Source organism: Myotis lucifugus, unplaced genomic scaffold, assembly GCF_000147115.1.
Source record: "Myotis lucifugus unplaced genomic scaffold, Myoluc2.0 scaffold_17, whole genome shotgun sequence".
Classification (NCBI taxonomy): domain Eukaryota; kingdom Metazoa; phylum Chordata; class Mammalia; order Chiroptera; family Vespertilionidae; genus Myotis; species Myotis lucifugus.
The window spans coordinates 1109515-1124725 of record NW_005871065.1 but is presented as its reverse complement, the minus strand read 5'-3'; the positions used below and the strand labels follow the sequence as shown (position 1 = coordinate 1124725).

Sequence of the window (15211 nt, the reverse complement as noted above, 5' to 3'; positions counted from 1 at the left end):
ACTGGCCTCTGTGAAGATGAAGTTGTTGTAAACCTGTGTGCATTTTCCTTGGGGCTCTCTGAAGGCGGGGTTCTAACCCCGGAGCAACTCCAGAGATTTTTGGAGGGGGCCATGGGAAGTTTGTTTCAGGACCATAGATCTTCAGACATAGTCTGTTGTGTACACACACACACACACACACACACACACACACACACGGTTAAAAAAAAAATAGAAACATGGTCTCCACTGAAGAATGGCTGAGGGAAAAAACACCTTTTTAAAAGGGTGTTTATGAAATGCATGACTTAAGTGGAATAAGGCACTTCCTAATGTGGGGCTTACTAAGGGGAAGATGTTTGAAAAGCCCCCTTCTGGTCCTTTGCCACTGTGCCCATAGTTTTAGCTATGGAATAATAAAAGCTAACATATGTTGAGTGTTAGTTATATTCCAGGCACTGTTCTAGTTTTTCTCATGTTGCACCTAGGTTCCACCATCCTGGAGTAGGACTTACTATGAATATTTTCACCCATTTTAGGAAATTAAGGCGGAGAGAGTAAATAGCTTGCTCAAGGCTCTATAGAGAAAAGTTCCATGATCCAAACCCAGGAGGACTCCAAATCCCTCTTAATATTACATTACATGGTGTAGTTACTTTTATTATAAAATAATTTTCTTTTAAGAAATATAGGTGTGTTTTTTTAAAGAAAAAAGACAAAACTAATTGCCCATAATTGCACTGGGCCCCTGGTTATAATTTTTTTTATAAGAGTAAGTGCACGTGGTTAGAAAAGCCAAATGGTTCCAAAAAGATATAAAATGAAAACAAGAGTCTCTGTATCCCCGCTGTCCCCTTGCCAAGGGGAGCCCTATTATCAAATCTTTTTTAATCCCTCCAGGTTATATATTCCTTGAAGGGTTGTTTACACAAAAGCAGCCATGCCACAGTCACTAATTCACATCACGTTTTCTTAACTAATAAGCGATTTTCCGACCGTTCCACTTCAGCACACACAGGTGCGTGCCACCCCTTTTCATGACTAGAGTCCTTACTGGTAGGTAATTACATTGTCTCTTTGGGTGCTTCTGTGCAGGATAAATGCCTAGCGGTACGGTTTTCTTTTGTGTGTGCTGCTTTAATTCATATTCTCACTAACCCTTACCAAAGGGTTTCCCCAAACCCTTCACAAAACCACTATTAGCAAGCTTTGACTTTTTACTTTTTTGCCAATCAGATGAAGAAAGTCTCGTTTTCATTTACATTTTAATGTTATATGTGAAATTGTATGGCTTTTCATGTATATTGCTCATTTTCCCCCCCTCTATAGTCCTGTCATCCGTCTGTTCATGTCCTTTGCTCATTTTTCTGTTAGTTCTTTTTTTTTTTCAAATTTATATGAGCTTTGGTGAATTAGCGTTTATCTGTCGTATGTTGCAAATAATTTCTTTAAATTTATTATTTGATTTTGACTGCTATTTTCCCATAAGTAATTTTATTTTATGTAGATTTATCAGTACAAAATTATTCACTTCTAAATACTTTAAATTTGAACTTTTTGTTTTTAAATGTGTGTGTATATGTGTTTATGGCAGCTCTATTCATTGCACATCAATCGGAATGAAGACAAATCTTTTTTGAAATTATGATATAAATGGAAATGATACCTACAATTTTTCAGGAAGACTTCTGTTTTGAAATGCAACGGTACTTTTATATATTTTTCCAATCAACTGATTGACCTTTTGATAAATATTCCCTTTCTGCCTGGCAAATGTGGCTCAGTGGTTGAGCATCAACCCATGAACCAGGAGATCACAGTTCTATTCCTGGTCAGGGCACATGACCAGGTTGTGGGCTCAGTCCCCTGTAGGGGGAGTGCAGGAGGCAGCCAATGAATGATTCCCTCTCATCCTTGATGTTTCTGTCCTTCTCTCCCTCTCCCTTCCTCTCTCTGAAATCAATAAAAACATATATAAAATATTCCCTTTCTGAGATAAACACCCCAAGAAGGTTCAAGGAATAGTTTGCAAAATCTAAAACAAAAGTCCTCTGGGAAGGATTTTTTGGATTCCTTGGCTGCCCCCCCCCTACCTCCCCCAAAAGATTTGCAGCTAAAAGTCAGTTCTACTGAATCCGCTTTATAGACCAGCTTCTTTTATAGTGTCTTCTATAATTACATCTGTCCACTGCCCCAGCTGCTCCCTAATAGCTCTGCTTGGCTTCAGTGAAAATGGCTCATCTCTCCTCCCTGGAGAGCTTTAAATAAAAGATCTGTGTATCTCTGTGTGGGGATGAGAGGATAAAGGGATGAGGGACTGGCTTTTGTTTTTCTTTTTTAATTTGCTGCCTCTATTTGAGATGGGGATATAGGTGGCCAGCCTGAATTAATTTGATAGCTTTGTGGTGACACCCTAAGGATGAAGGAAGGTTTGGGATTGTGTCAAGCTCTGGTTTAGAATGACTTAATACAACTCTGCGGACGTCAGGATTGCTGTCCTCAGAGGCCCATGATGTTCTGATGTATGAGGACTGCACATTATCCTAAAAGCAGGCAAAAATAATAACATCCTGAGAGACCACATCACAGGTCGTGGTTTTTAAATATAAGTCTGGTAATCCGTTTTTGCACATATTCTTTTCGTTTGCATTTTTCCTTCTCTAATTCCCAGCCTCACCATTACATGCAGAGAATGCTTGGTGTCCTGGCGTTATGAATAAAATAACGCTTCTCAATAGAATCTACCAGCCCTAGCCGGTTTGGCTCACTGGATAGAGTGTCGGCCTGGGGACCGGAGAGCCCCGGGTTTGATTCCGGTCAAGGGCATGTACCTTGGTTGCAGGCACATCCCCAGTAGGGGGTGTGCAGGAGGCAGCTGATCGATGCTTCTCTCTCATCGATGTTTCTAACTCTCTATCCCTCTCCCTTCCTCTCTGTAAAAAATCAATAAAATATATTTTAAAAAGAAAAATAGAATCTAGCAAGACTACCAAACGAAAAACCACCAGGATTTCTGGAGGCCAGCGAGCGTAGCTTGTAGCTGGAATATGCCTTCAACTGCAGGTGCTCAGGCATCAGGACTGGCACCACACCGTATCTTAAAGGTCAAGTTCATCCTGCCTGTGCAGTCCTGGAATCCTGCTCCGCCAACCGCAGCAGCTGATCCAAGACAGTATTGATAAGGAACAAAGACAGTATTGATGAGGATGACTTAGATATGCATATTTTAAATTCCCTTCCGCTTTTCAAGCTTGACTCCTCAGTAGCCAAATCTTATTTCCCGGGCTTTGTCCAAGCATTCCCTGTGACATCAGAGATTCCCATTGGGTGTCTGCACACAGGCAGATGGGGGCAAACCTTAAATATTAAAAGATTAAAAGCTTTCATACGTAATGATATTGAAATATTAAAAGCGTTGAAATTGAGCATACTCTTTGGCTTAAAAATTCTACCTTTGGGAATTAAAGAACTAAGTAGACAAGGATATAAATTCATATGCCCAAGGTTACCCGTTGAGATTAGGCCTGTGTTTAAGAATGTGGACCCTGGGGTCAGATGGCCTGGGTCCCAATCTTGCCTCTACTTCTTATTAGTTGTGTCACTGTTTTTGTGTCATTCAACTTCTCTGCCTTGTAAATGTCCCGACCTCATAGGGTCTGTGCTATCACAAGAAATAAATGACTTAACCTGTGGAAGATGCTTAGGATGGTTTCTGGCATATAGTGTTTGTTACCAATAGTAGGAAAACTGGAAATAGCCTCCATATACGTTGATTTAATGAAACAAAATGTGGTCTGCTTTCAAGATATTCACATATTGAAAGAAAGACAATTAGGTTACATGAAAGTGTATTAAGTCTGAATTCTAAGGAGTTGTATGTCAAAAAATTATAGTTGTTTTTTTGGTAGTGAAATTATAGACTACATGTTCCCCTCTGGACCATTGCTATTTTCTAAATTATCTATAAAGGAAATGTATAGTATAGTAAACATTGTCTCTTTAACGTCTTCAGAGTAATAACAGCTAACATTTATTGAAAGCTTACAGTGGAGATCAGGTTATATGAATATATGCATTGCTTGCACGGTCCCTATGAGGCAGGTGCTATGATTACATCTCCATTTCACAATAGAGAAACTGAGGCACAGAGAGGCCCTGTCTGGCTCAGGGCCCGTATTTTTAGATTAGCTACTCCCTTTGTATGATTTCAGCACCAAAAGAACAATGAACTACAGCATCCACAACAATAACCTCGTTGCATTCACTGTTTAAAGGAAATGAGTAAAGAGTGCCTCTCCTTCCTTGTGTCTGTGTTGCCAGCTAATAGATAAATTGAGGGGGGGGAGCAGGTCTCCAACCTTCCTCTTAAGTTATCGTGCTTAGCAAATGGGGAAAGTACATCAGGTGATGTAGTAAAATTGACTTTTCTGTGTAGCCCTTAAATCAGCGGTTCTCAACCTGTGGGTCGCGACCCCTTTGGCGGTCGAACGACCCTTTCACAGGGGTCACCTACCCATCCTGCATATCAGATATTTACATTACAATTCATAACAGCAGCAACATTACAGTTATGAAGTAGCAACGAAAATAATTTTATGGTTGGGTCACAACGTGAGGAACTGTATTTAAAGGGCCAGAAGATTGAGAACCACTGCCTTAAATAGAGTGCATTGACTTTACATTGCATTAACCAAACTGGAAATAGTTATAATTTTGCAAATCATAAACTGAAATAGTTGAGAAGTAACATATTTTTTTCACTTTTATATTATTCAGATAGTCCTGAATGCATCTATTGGGTACCCTGAATGAGCCTTCTAATCTCTTACATATGTGCAGAAGTTCAAAAAGTACAGGAACACGGTGACATTAGGGCCTGCAAATACGTAAGAGTCAATTATTTAGTTCCTGTAGCAATGAAGTGTCCCTTCAGTTCAGAGAGCTTAATTACCACAGATCAAAGGCATCATGAGGAAACAGTGGATTTTCAGCAATTATCTGTTCTCTTGTAGAATTTCCACACTGGGGACTGAGCCTGCAACCCCAGGCATGTGCCCTGACCAGGAATGGAACCGTGACCTCCTAGTTCATAGCTTGATACTTAACCACTGAACCATGCCAGCTGGGCACGCAGTATCTATTTTTGAAAATCTTCTACCTTTATGATTTAATAACCAACCTGGTAATTTACTAGCATACAAAGCTGGTTGAAGGAGGGTGTCCAGACTAGTGTGTTCCTGGGTACCACGACCAATCGTGCATCCTTGAGACTAAAATACGAGTTTAGCCAGTGCATTTCTCAGAGGCAACTAATTAGGTTCGGGGAGCTTCTGGAGTTCAATTTATCATTAAAGTCTCTGAAATCCAGAAGGCCTGTCCTGTCCCATCTTGATAAATTGCCAGCCTAATCCTCCCAGAACTCTGCTGGGAGGTGAAATTCACTACTGTCTCCTGTGCTCAGAGATCATTCTTGATCTTTTTCCCAGAAGAGGCCGAACTTCCTGAGAGGTGCTGGCAGCCGGGGGAGGGATCTCTCTCCTTGCGGTTGCTTACCTTCCCGTCTAGCAAATCTACTAGTAATACAAGCCATCAGCGACAGGACCTGCTCAGCAGTGGGCCAGTCTGGCCACATCTTGCACATATGGCTCATCTTGCCAGTTAGCGAGATGGTAGAACTCTCCCGTGTCCCCGCGTTCCCTGCTGCCTTGCTAAGGATGCAGCGTGGTTCATGCAAGTAGCACGAGGATTTGGGCAGGCTTTGTCGCTCACAAACCTCGCACAAATCAGCCTTGGTCTCCTCAATTGCAGAACAGTGAGATGAATGCCTGCCTTACAACGTTGTCAAAAATATAAAGAGTAGAAAGCATCTCCTTCAGGGCCTGGAACCTGCTAGGCACTCACAAAGTCGTTTTTATTATAATCATTGTTCACTGCCCGTTAGAAACACAGGGGATTTAAATGACTCATTTTTTCCCTCAACTCACTAATGTGAGCTGGCCCTGCGTTCTAGACCAGAGAGTCAGGAGTTGTGTTGTAGGAGTTGAGAGACAAGGTCAAATAACTGGTACACCTAGGTTTGCTTCCTGAAAGCAAATGGAAGTTCATCTTGTATTTCATCTCTTTCTTCTTCCCATTTATTCTCTCTCGCCTCTCTCTTCCCCTCCCCTCCACTTCCCCAGGCAAGTCCTGGAATATTTTCATTGCAATTTCAGAACCACGTATTTGTTGTTGTTGGAGACGGGATCCATATTAATTATTCTACCACACTCCTAATTACACACCAAACTCTAGTCTGTACTCAAGATACAATGCGATCTTCCTAAGCTAATGAACAATCCTTCCACCACCACCACCCCCCTCCCCCCCAAAAAACACCTACATTTCCCAATCTTCCTGTAATACAGAGGTTCCGTCACTGTGAACTTTTTTCGTTCTGTTTGGAAGCACTCAATGCCTGCTTTTCGTTAAGGTTCTGTTTTATAGCAAAACTGCAGCCGCAGTCAGAGAAAGGCCATAAGCAGATAGCACGGTTCCAGCACTTATCTGGAGCCCAGGCTTGCTTCCTGACCGCTTCTAACTGGTTGATTGTCTCCAGACCCCGAAGTGCCAAATGCAAGTGTGGCTAGGCTAGCTGACTACAAAAGCCCAAAGATAAACTCTCGGAAAAACTATGGGACTGACGAGCACGCTGTTCGTGTTGCTTACAGTTTGGGCCGGCACGTGGATGAGGCTGAGAGGGCCTGTGACTCACAGGGCGGCCGCACGTTTCTCCCCCACGTGGGTCGCTGTTGGTAGTCTGCTGGACGCCGGGCATCTGCAGGCAACCAGCCTCCTGTGCTTCCAAGCTGTGCTTACGAAACCGTGTCCTTGTGTGTGCGCCTTCTCTTGGCTGCTTCGGGGAAGACAGCCCAGGGGCTGGGAGCTCTGGAATCTTGGCACGTGCCGAGTTAGAGAGCAAAGGCAGGGCGCCAGGGGCCCCGGGAGGCCGGGAGCTGGCCAGCGCGTCCTGGGTTTCCTTCCCCTCATGCCTCTCCCCCCTGTTGTTTTGCAGGTAGTGAAGCCGATTTTAGCTCCTCGAGCAGCACGGGCAGCATTTCCGCTCCTGAGGTCCACATGTCTGCCGCGGGAAGCAAGCGCTCCTCTTTCTCACGCAAGTAGGCACTGTCTCCTGCTCTGTGATTATTAAGACCCTTTGCACAGGTGACTAACCTGGACTTGATGCTTCTATAGAGCCGCCCAGATGACTGTCCAGTCATATCTTATTGGTCAGTGAGTGATTTTTGTTTGTGTTTTAGTGATTAGAAATGGGTGGTTTTCTCTACCTGTCCTCCTGTGGTCACGTGGCGTGGCCTCTGTCATCTCTCATCCAGGCCTTGGCTCTGGGTCCAACCTGCTTTCTCTTCCTCACTCACCTGTGTACTCACCTGGGTATCCAGCTGGCCTTCCAGTTTCCACCCGCCTCCCCTCATGAATCTAGATTACGAATTCACCCTTTCTTTCTTCCAGCTGAGCTTCCTTTTCTTTATTTTTGTGCAAGAAGCATAATGACCATGTGGGCATCCCAATATTTACGTGGGGAAAGGGTGAGGGAAGTATGACGTCCATAGGCTGAGTGGCCACCACAGAAAGGGGCAAAAGAGCAAAATAGCTAAGTGTGTGGGCTCTGGGGTCCGGCTACACCTTGGTTTGAACAGCAGCTTCACCTACAGGCTGTGTGGCTGCGAGCAAGTTGCTTAGCTTCTCTAAGCCTCAGTCACCTCGTCTGTAAAATAGGGCTATAGTCATACCCACCTCATAACATTCATTGTTAGGATTAGATTGGCTGATACAGGTAAAGTGTGGGCTCAGTGCTTGGAGCACGGTAAGCATCAACAGGGTTCGCCATGGATGCTGTTTGAGGGGAGAAGACTGGGGGACATGGGAGCCTCTTCACATGGGGTGGGACAGGGATTCTCTGCCACCATCAGTGACTTATTCTACAAGTATTTGTTGAGCATCTACTATGAGACAGGTTCTGGAGATAGGGCAGTAAACAAAATGCCATGAAAATTATATTCATTCTAGCAGGGAAAGAGACAATAAATGCATAAGTGATATAATTACTTTTAAGACATGCAGGGAAAGGCTATGGGAGAGTAATGGGGTGTGTGGTGTGTTTCAGATAGGGGGGTTCTGGGAGACCTCGGCGATGAGGTGAGCTCTGAGCAGAGACCTGAACAAAGCGACGGATGAGCCACAAGGCACTTGGGGGTGATTTGTCTCTAGACTTTGGGGATGTCACTTGGCTCTCCTGGGCCACAGTGTCCAAATGTGTATAAAAGAGGTTGGACTACACGATGTTTTAAGGTCCCTTCCTGGAAGAAAGCTGTGCCATTTCTAAAACCTTGCATTTCCAGGAGTCAGCAAGCGAATAGTTCCATTCCTCTTGGGGAAGCCGCAGCTTGGGCTGATGTTTACAGAGGGACCTGAGACCCACAGTGTAGAGTTTATTGAAAACAAAGCTGAAGCCAGACAAACCTGTAACAAAAGGGCGAAGTCCACATGAAAAAGCAGTCATTCTATTCCCAAACACCATCTGTTTTGGAAATAAAGTGCCTCTGAGATCACAGGACGGTGCATATAAACGTTCTCTGTGTAAGTCAGATGTGGCTTGCTCTGAAAATAACCCATTTATCTAACCCATTCAAGAAATTAGCCCATACCCATGGTACAGGTATCAAAGAGCAGAGGGGCCAAAGGAAAAACAAATGTCCTGAAGAAGAAGCCAAATTTATTAAGCCTTTCAAAGGAATTTGTATTTGTGGTTAAATTTCAAGGTAATGCCAGTAATGCTGAGTGACTTAGAGAAAATATGCTAGTCTGGAATCCATGATATCTCTAAGTGGTTAAAAACTGATATGATAAACATAAAATAGCTAAATCTAACTATGTACAAATCAGGTGTATGTTTAATAGATGGAAAATTGAAGCTGGAAATGTTCTATCCATTATCCTCACTTTTTTTTAAAATCCTGACCCCAGGACATGCTTATTGGTTTTAGAGAAAAAGAAAGGGAGGGAAGGAGGAAGGAAGAGAGAGAGAGAGAGAGAGAGGAGAGAGAGAGAGAGAGAGAGAGGGAGAGAAGAGAGAGAGAAAACAGTGACCGGGGAATCAAACCTGCAACCCAGGTATGTGCCCTGATTGGGAATCAAACCCGTAACCTTTCAGTGTACAGGACAACACTCCCACTAACTGAGCCACACCAGTCAGGGCCCTCACTTTTTTTTTAAATCTGACCCAGGCACAGAGCACCGTGAGTAGATTTCTATGGTGGGATAGCTCAGCATTTCACATAGTCTTTGTGATCCACACATTGAGGGCAATTCCTCTAGAGGGGCCAGTATCCGTGCCAAATTCTGTAATAGCTGTGATCTGTTTAATTGGCTCATTTCTCCTATTAGAAAGGAATTTTCTCTGTGGAGAGTTAGCTCCTGGGAGAAAGCATGGCAGGAACATTGGCAAAGGTGGGGTGGGAGGAATGAGGGACAGGTGGAGTCGGGGAGAATAGTTTTGATAGGTGATTTTAAAAACAACACGTTAGAGATTGGCCAATGATCTCTTCTTACAGAAGGCCAACTCTGCTGATGTATCTGAGGCATTCTCTTCCTTAAACTAAAACCCTATCTGATCAGAGGCAGACGGAAGCAAGAAGAAAAGAAGGGCTTGGGATTGGGAGTCAGACAGACCTGAGTTCAGCCTCCACTGTTGATTAGATGCATGACCCGGAGCCCCGAGCCTCAGTTTCCTCTCCTGGAAGATGGGGTAATAATGGCATCTACCTCCTGCTGCTGTTGCTGATGGTGGTGGTGCTGATTATGGTGATGATGATCATTCCAATTTGCTAGGGCTGCCATGACAAAATACCACAGACTAAGTGGCTTAAACCAGTGGTCGGCAAACTGCGGCCTCTTGAGTGTGGCTCTTCCACAAAATACCACGTGCGGGCGCATGTACAGTGCGATTGAAACTTCGTGGCCACAGTCAAGGGGCCAAAGAGCCACATGTGGCTCACGAGCCACAGTCTGCCGACCACTGGCTTAAACAATAGAAATTTACGTTCTCACAATTTTGGAGACTATTAGTATGAGATCGAGGTGTCAGCAGGTTTGGCTTCTTCTGAGGTCTCTCTCCTTAGCTTGTAGATGGCCGTCTTGTCCCATCTCTTCACAGTCTTTTCTCTGTACCTGTCTGTGTTAAATTTCCTTCTTCGTATAAGGACACCCGTCAAATTGGACTAGAGCCTACCCTAACAGCCTCATTTCAACTTCATTTCATTTTTAAAAAAATATATTTTATTGATTTTTTACAGAGAGAAAGGGAGAGGGATAGAGTTAGAAACATCAATCAGCTGCCTCCTGCACACCTCCTACTGAGGATGTGCCTGCAACCAAGGTACATGCCCTTGACCGGAATCGAACCTGGGACCTTTCAGTCCGTAGGCCGACGCTCTGTCCACTGAGCCAAACTGGTTAGGGCTTCATTTCATTTTAAAAGCCATTTTCAAACATGGTCACATTCTTAGGTACTGGTGGTTAGGGCCTCAACCTATGGATTCGGGGACACACACAATTCAGCCCATAACAGTGATCATGGTGATGATGATGGTGATGACGGTATTAATAAGAATGTTACCTGAAGGAAAGGACAAAGCTGGGGAATAGAAATTCACCCGCGCCCCTCCTGAGGTTTCCATCTTCACGTCTCCCTGTCTCTCACTTTCCATTTTTCCTACTCATGTTTGCAGGCCTGGGGTGGGGTCAGCAGAGTTCTATCTCTCCCCTGTGGACTTCATTCTTGTTCACCAAACCAGGGAGGTTAGGTGGGCTGAGGAGGGTAGCATTGGTTTTGCCTGTTCACAGCCACAACCAATATGGAATCCCTGCTTCTCCTTCTAAATGTTTTATCATCATCCATGATGACTTTGGATTAAACTAAATGTAAGGAACAGAAGTACATTTTTAAGTATGTACTTTCTCTTAAAAAAAAAGTTAGCTGTTACAGTCTAGTCATTCATTTCCTGAAATGCATGTGAATATATTTGAAGTCATGTTTAATAGCTTAAGAGTTTTTGCTTTCGTCTGTAGAGCAGATGAGTTCTTACAAAACCCTCATCTAATTGAATGTGTGTGTTAGTCACATACTACACTGAAGAAGGCAGTGGCAAATTCTTCAGGTAATAACCACATACATAGCCAGTCCCTAATGTACCTGTTTACAGCTCAAAACAGTATATTCCACTTGGGTAAAGTAGGAGGCATTTCTGTAGCGTGAAAAGACCTGGATTTCATTCCCCATTCAGCTCTGTGTTCTTGGGCCAGTTTTTTTGTTTGTTTGTTTTTTTCTCTCTCTGAGCCTCAGTTACTTGCTGAGTACTTCACGGAGTATTTTACTGAACACACAAGGGAGATCACCTCTGTACCAGCTTTATGTCCAGCATGACGGTCAGTTACATGAAACTGTTCATAAAGCACCGGGAACAGGGCTGGAGTCACAGGAGGTCCGTGGTGAAGGTTGACTCAAGAGGATTCCCCAGGTCACAATTAGGGATAGTTCCTTCCTGTCTGCCCTGACTTGTAATGGCTAATCCTCCAAACGCCTCACAGCCACAGTAAGAAGCAGTCAGGCCAGTTGGTGCCAGGCCTGGAAGGGACGTATGAAGAAGCAAATCCAAGCCAGGGGGCATGTTCTCTGCAGCTACTCCCGAGGCCCTCCCACCCCCAGGCTGCTCAAGTTGGTTTGTCACAAAGCCATCAGCCCATCTGTTCTCTATAAAGCGCCCCCTTTTCAGGAAGAGGAGACCGAGTCCATTTGCATGATTTCAAAAGGAAAGAACCTTTTAACTTTCCAACTTGGCGATGTCTCCTTTGTGTGTGATTTATGGGTTGACAGCTAGTTGACATTGTGTTTGATTTTAAATAATTGTGGGTTGGGAGCCAAGTGCACCCACGTGCACGCTCACATTCCCGTTCACACACGTTTCTCATTGAGATGTGTCGGTTGGACACGGCGGTAATTAAAATGGCAAGTGGGGGATCGTCAGAAAGCAGGACTGACTGCTCTGTGTCCTCCTGTTCCAACACTCTTTTCAAAATGCTTCCCTGGAACCAGATTAACAGGGAAGTGGAAACAAGTTTCTTCTCTACTGACACCCTATAGTTGAATTGCCCTGAACAGTTTACCAAAAGCCCTCACATGCGTTCTTTGATTTTTCAAAGACAGGAAGACAGGAGAAGTTATCATATATCCCCATAGGTTAAGTTCCTACTACGTGGCAGTGCCAGGACGTAAACCCAGTGTATTCAGTTACCAGTCATCCAGGGAGCACCTAGTGTGTGCCAGGCAGCAGCAGGGATAGGAAAGGCCAGGCTGTGTTTCTGCCCACAGCATGCCCTCGTCTCCGGGAAAGGAGGGTTGGAGTTGTGATGCATTGTGGTTCGTTTCACGTTGGAAGTTTGCACAGAGTATTAGGGAGCAACAAGGAATGGCACCTACACCAACCTTGGGAAGGAAGAATCCAGAGAAGGCTGCTTGGAGTAGGTGCCCATCAGTTTCGAAGTAGGAGGTACCCCAGAGGCTTAGGGTAGGGAGCAGAAGGAGAATATTCTAGGCAGAGAACATTAGAAGCTTAAAAATATAAAGGTGTTGGGGAGCGTGGATTGTCAGGAAACTGTAAGTCCTTCGGAATGCTGGGATAGAGGGCGGAGCGGGGCGTGGCAGAGGATGGGTGGGACAGGGTGGCGGGATTGGACCTTACGGACATGCTAAGGAGTTCGGCCTTTATTCTGGAGGCGGGGGAGCCAGTGAATGGCTTGGGGAGGGCAGTGATATTCAAATTCCATTTTGGAAAGGCCACTCCAGCTGCAGGGCCAGCCTCCTTGCCGAGGGGTCAAGACAAGAGGCCAGGGAGCGAAGAGGGGGCTGTTACAACATTTCAGCAGTTAAATGATAAAGGTTATGCTAAGTTATTGGGGATGGAAAGAGAAGGGGAAACAATAAGTGGTTAAAATTATAGACCTGATACATGTATGTGGGCTATGTTTATTGTTCTATTTTCTCCTTCTTTATGGACAGTCCCCTACTTCCCCATTCTCCAAATGAGCCAACCCAATCGTCTGACCCCACCTGAACCTGAAACAGGTGTCCTGGAACAAACACCACATCTTTAAAACTGCCTCCAAAATGAACCTAAACCAAATCAATATTTACATGGTTTGTGTTCCGAGCAAGCTGCTGGGTTGAATCCAAAACAAGCTTTGTGGTCAGAAACCATTTGAAACAACAGCAGAGGGAGAGGTTGCCGGTGCCAATGGCACCAGGAAAGAAAGTATCGGGCAGGTGGGAAGAAGGCTGCTCATAAGGGCAGTTTGCATCAATAATTACATCGCCTCTTTCTAACTCTATAAGTTGGATTTCCTTAGTAGTAACTAGCTCTAAGGAGTAAAGCATTAGCGGTGGCCACCAATAGCCTCGAGGGTTTTAACATTTTTTTTCATGCTCTTCCCTCAGCCGAGGTCCCCACGGGCGGAGTAATGGAGCTTCATCGCACAAGTCTGGCAACAGCCCACCGTCCCCACGCGAGAAGGACCTTCTGTCCATGCTGTGCAGGAATCAGCTGAGCCCTGTCAACATCCATCCCAGCTATGCGCCTTCTTCCCCAAGTAGTAGCAACTCTGGCTCCTACAAAGGAAGTGACTGTAGCCCAATCATGAGGTGAGTACTGATCATCTTTCAATTCATGGTTCCTTGTTCGTCCTACGCGGTAAGTTTTCTTTTAAAAATAGTTACGCAACTCTTGATCCGCTGTCTTATTCTGCAACAAGACACTTCTCTTTCCCACACTCAGCTCATTGTTTAAGGGCTGCTGCAGAAAGAACGCCAGCCACAATCTCTCTTAAGTTTCAGCAATCCAAGTGGTGAGTGGGTAGGGAGGAAAATGGAATCGCTCATGTGTTCATTGAGATACCAGTTATGTGTTGAGTACCACGTTGTGCCAGGTACTGTGTGACGTGCTGGGAATAGAGCAGCGAGCAACAGAGATGGGCCCTGTGTGTACCACCCAGAGGAGAAGAAAGACCTGACTCATCTCATGACAACAACTCATTAAGATTATTCTGCAAGTAGATGTGTATGTAAAAGGTGCCCAGGGGTCCCACTCGGAAGGGATCGCTGAGAAAGTGAAATTGAAATGAGATCTGAAGGTCAAACAAGGAATGAGTTAGTCCTTGAGGGATGGGGGTGGGGAGGCAGAAAGAAGGAGCTGCACATCCAAAAGGGCCAGGACAGGAGGAACAGAGGGCTGGGAGCTGGACTCAGGCCCTCTTGGATGGAGTGCAGGCTCAGGGGGAACAGGGCAAGGGCAGTGGCTTGGGCTGGGTCCAGAGTCAGGGGAGAAGCTGCCAGCCGTCCTCCTTCAGCCCCTTCCTCTGGGCATCTGTTCTCATCAGTCAGCTCTCGTACAGCCTGGCAGGGGCCTGGATTCCAGCTCTGGGTGGTTGGTAGAACATCAGGCACCTCTCTTACCAAACACACTCAGCCCCTTCCAGTCAGAAGGAGGAAACTGCCCACCGAATCAGCACACTCACTCCAGGGACTGGTTTCAGAACAATTTGAATTCAACGCATAACAATCAGGATCTTAAGGGCACATTGTGTGGAAAGTTAGGTCATCTCGCTCCCTTCCTTCCCTCCCGCCTGCCCTCACTCATTGTCCTTTAACATAACAGCCTGCTACTCTGAACTGGCAGGCAAGCCCCGGACCATTGTGTATTATTTTGTCTGAGATCATTCAGAAGCCATAGAACATCCTCCCTCTCCCGTCACCCTCCCCACACACTACCCTGATATTCCATGATGTACTGAACATACTAAGACTGGCAGGTATATTGCCATCCCCTTTCATGGTGAGGTCACACGTTACTGAGGTTTAAGATCTCAACACACGGCCGCCACTTCTTCTCAAGCTCTTTTCTGTGGCTTACTGGGCCTTTTTATACTCAAGGTAACATTCCGATACTTGGGCTGTTTCAGGCGGTCTGGAAGGTACATGTCCTGCGGTGAGAATCATGGGGTGAAGCCCCCAAATCCAGAGCAGTATTTGACTCCTCTGCAGCAGAAAGAGGTGACGGTGAGACACCTGAAGACCAAGCTGAAGGAATCTGAGCGCCGACTCCACGAGAGGTGAGTCCCAGTTCCT

At 45.2% G+C, this 15211-nt stretch overlaps 1 protein-coding gene across 8 annotated transcripts in view; it reads left to right on the top strand.

Moving 5' to 3' along the window:
- SYBU (syntabulin) overlaps positions 1 to 15211 on the top strand; it is a 99240-nt gene that overhangs the window by 80096 nt on the left and 3933 nt on the right. Inside the window, exons 1-4 of one of the 8 annotated variants that reach the window (XM_023750916.1) lie at positions 4844 to 4865; positions 7031 to 7133; positions 13526 to 13729; positions 15046 to 15195. In XM_023750916.1, coding sequence (XP_023606684.1) covers positions 7093 to 7133; positions 13526 to 13729; positions 15046 to 15195 — 395 coding nt within the window. In that variant the 5' untranslated portion in view covers positions 4844 to 4865; positions 7031 to 7092. Of the gene's footprint in view, positions 1 to 4843; positions 4866 to 7030; positions 7249 to 9555; positions 9838 to 11112; positions 11193 to 13525; positions 13730 to 15045; positions 15196 to 15211 lie in introns of those variants that run through there. The other 7 variants (XM_023750918.1, XM_023750914.1, XM_023750919.1 and 4 more) reach the window with 7 other exon arrangements.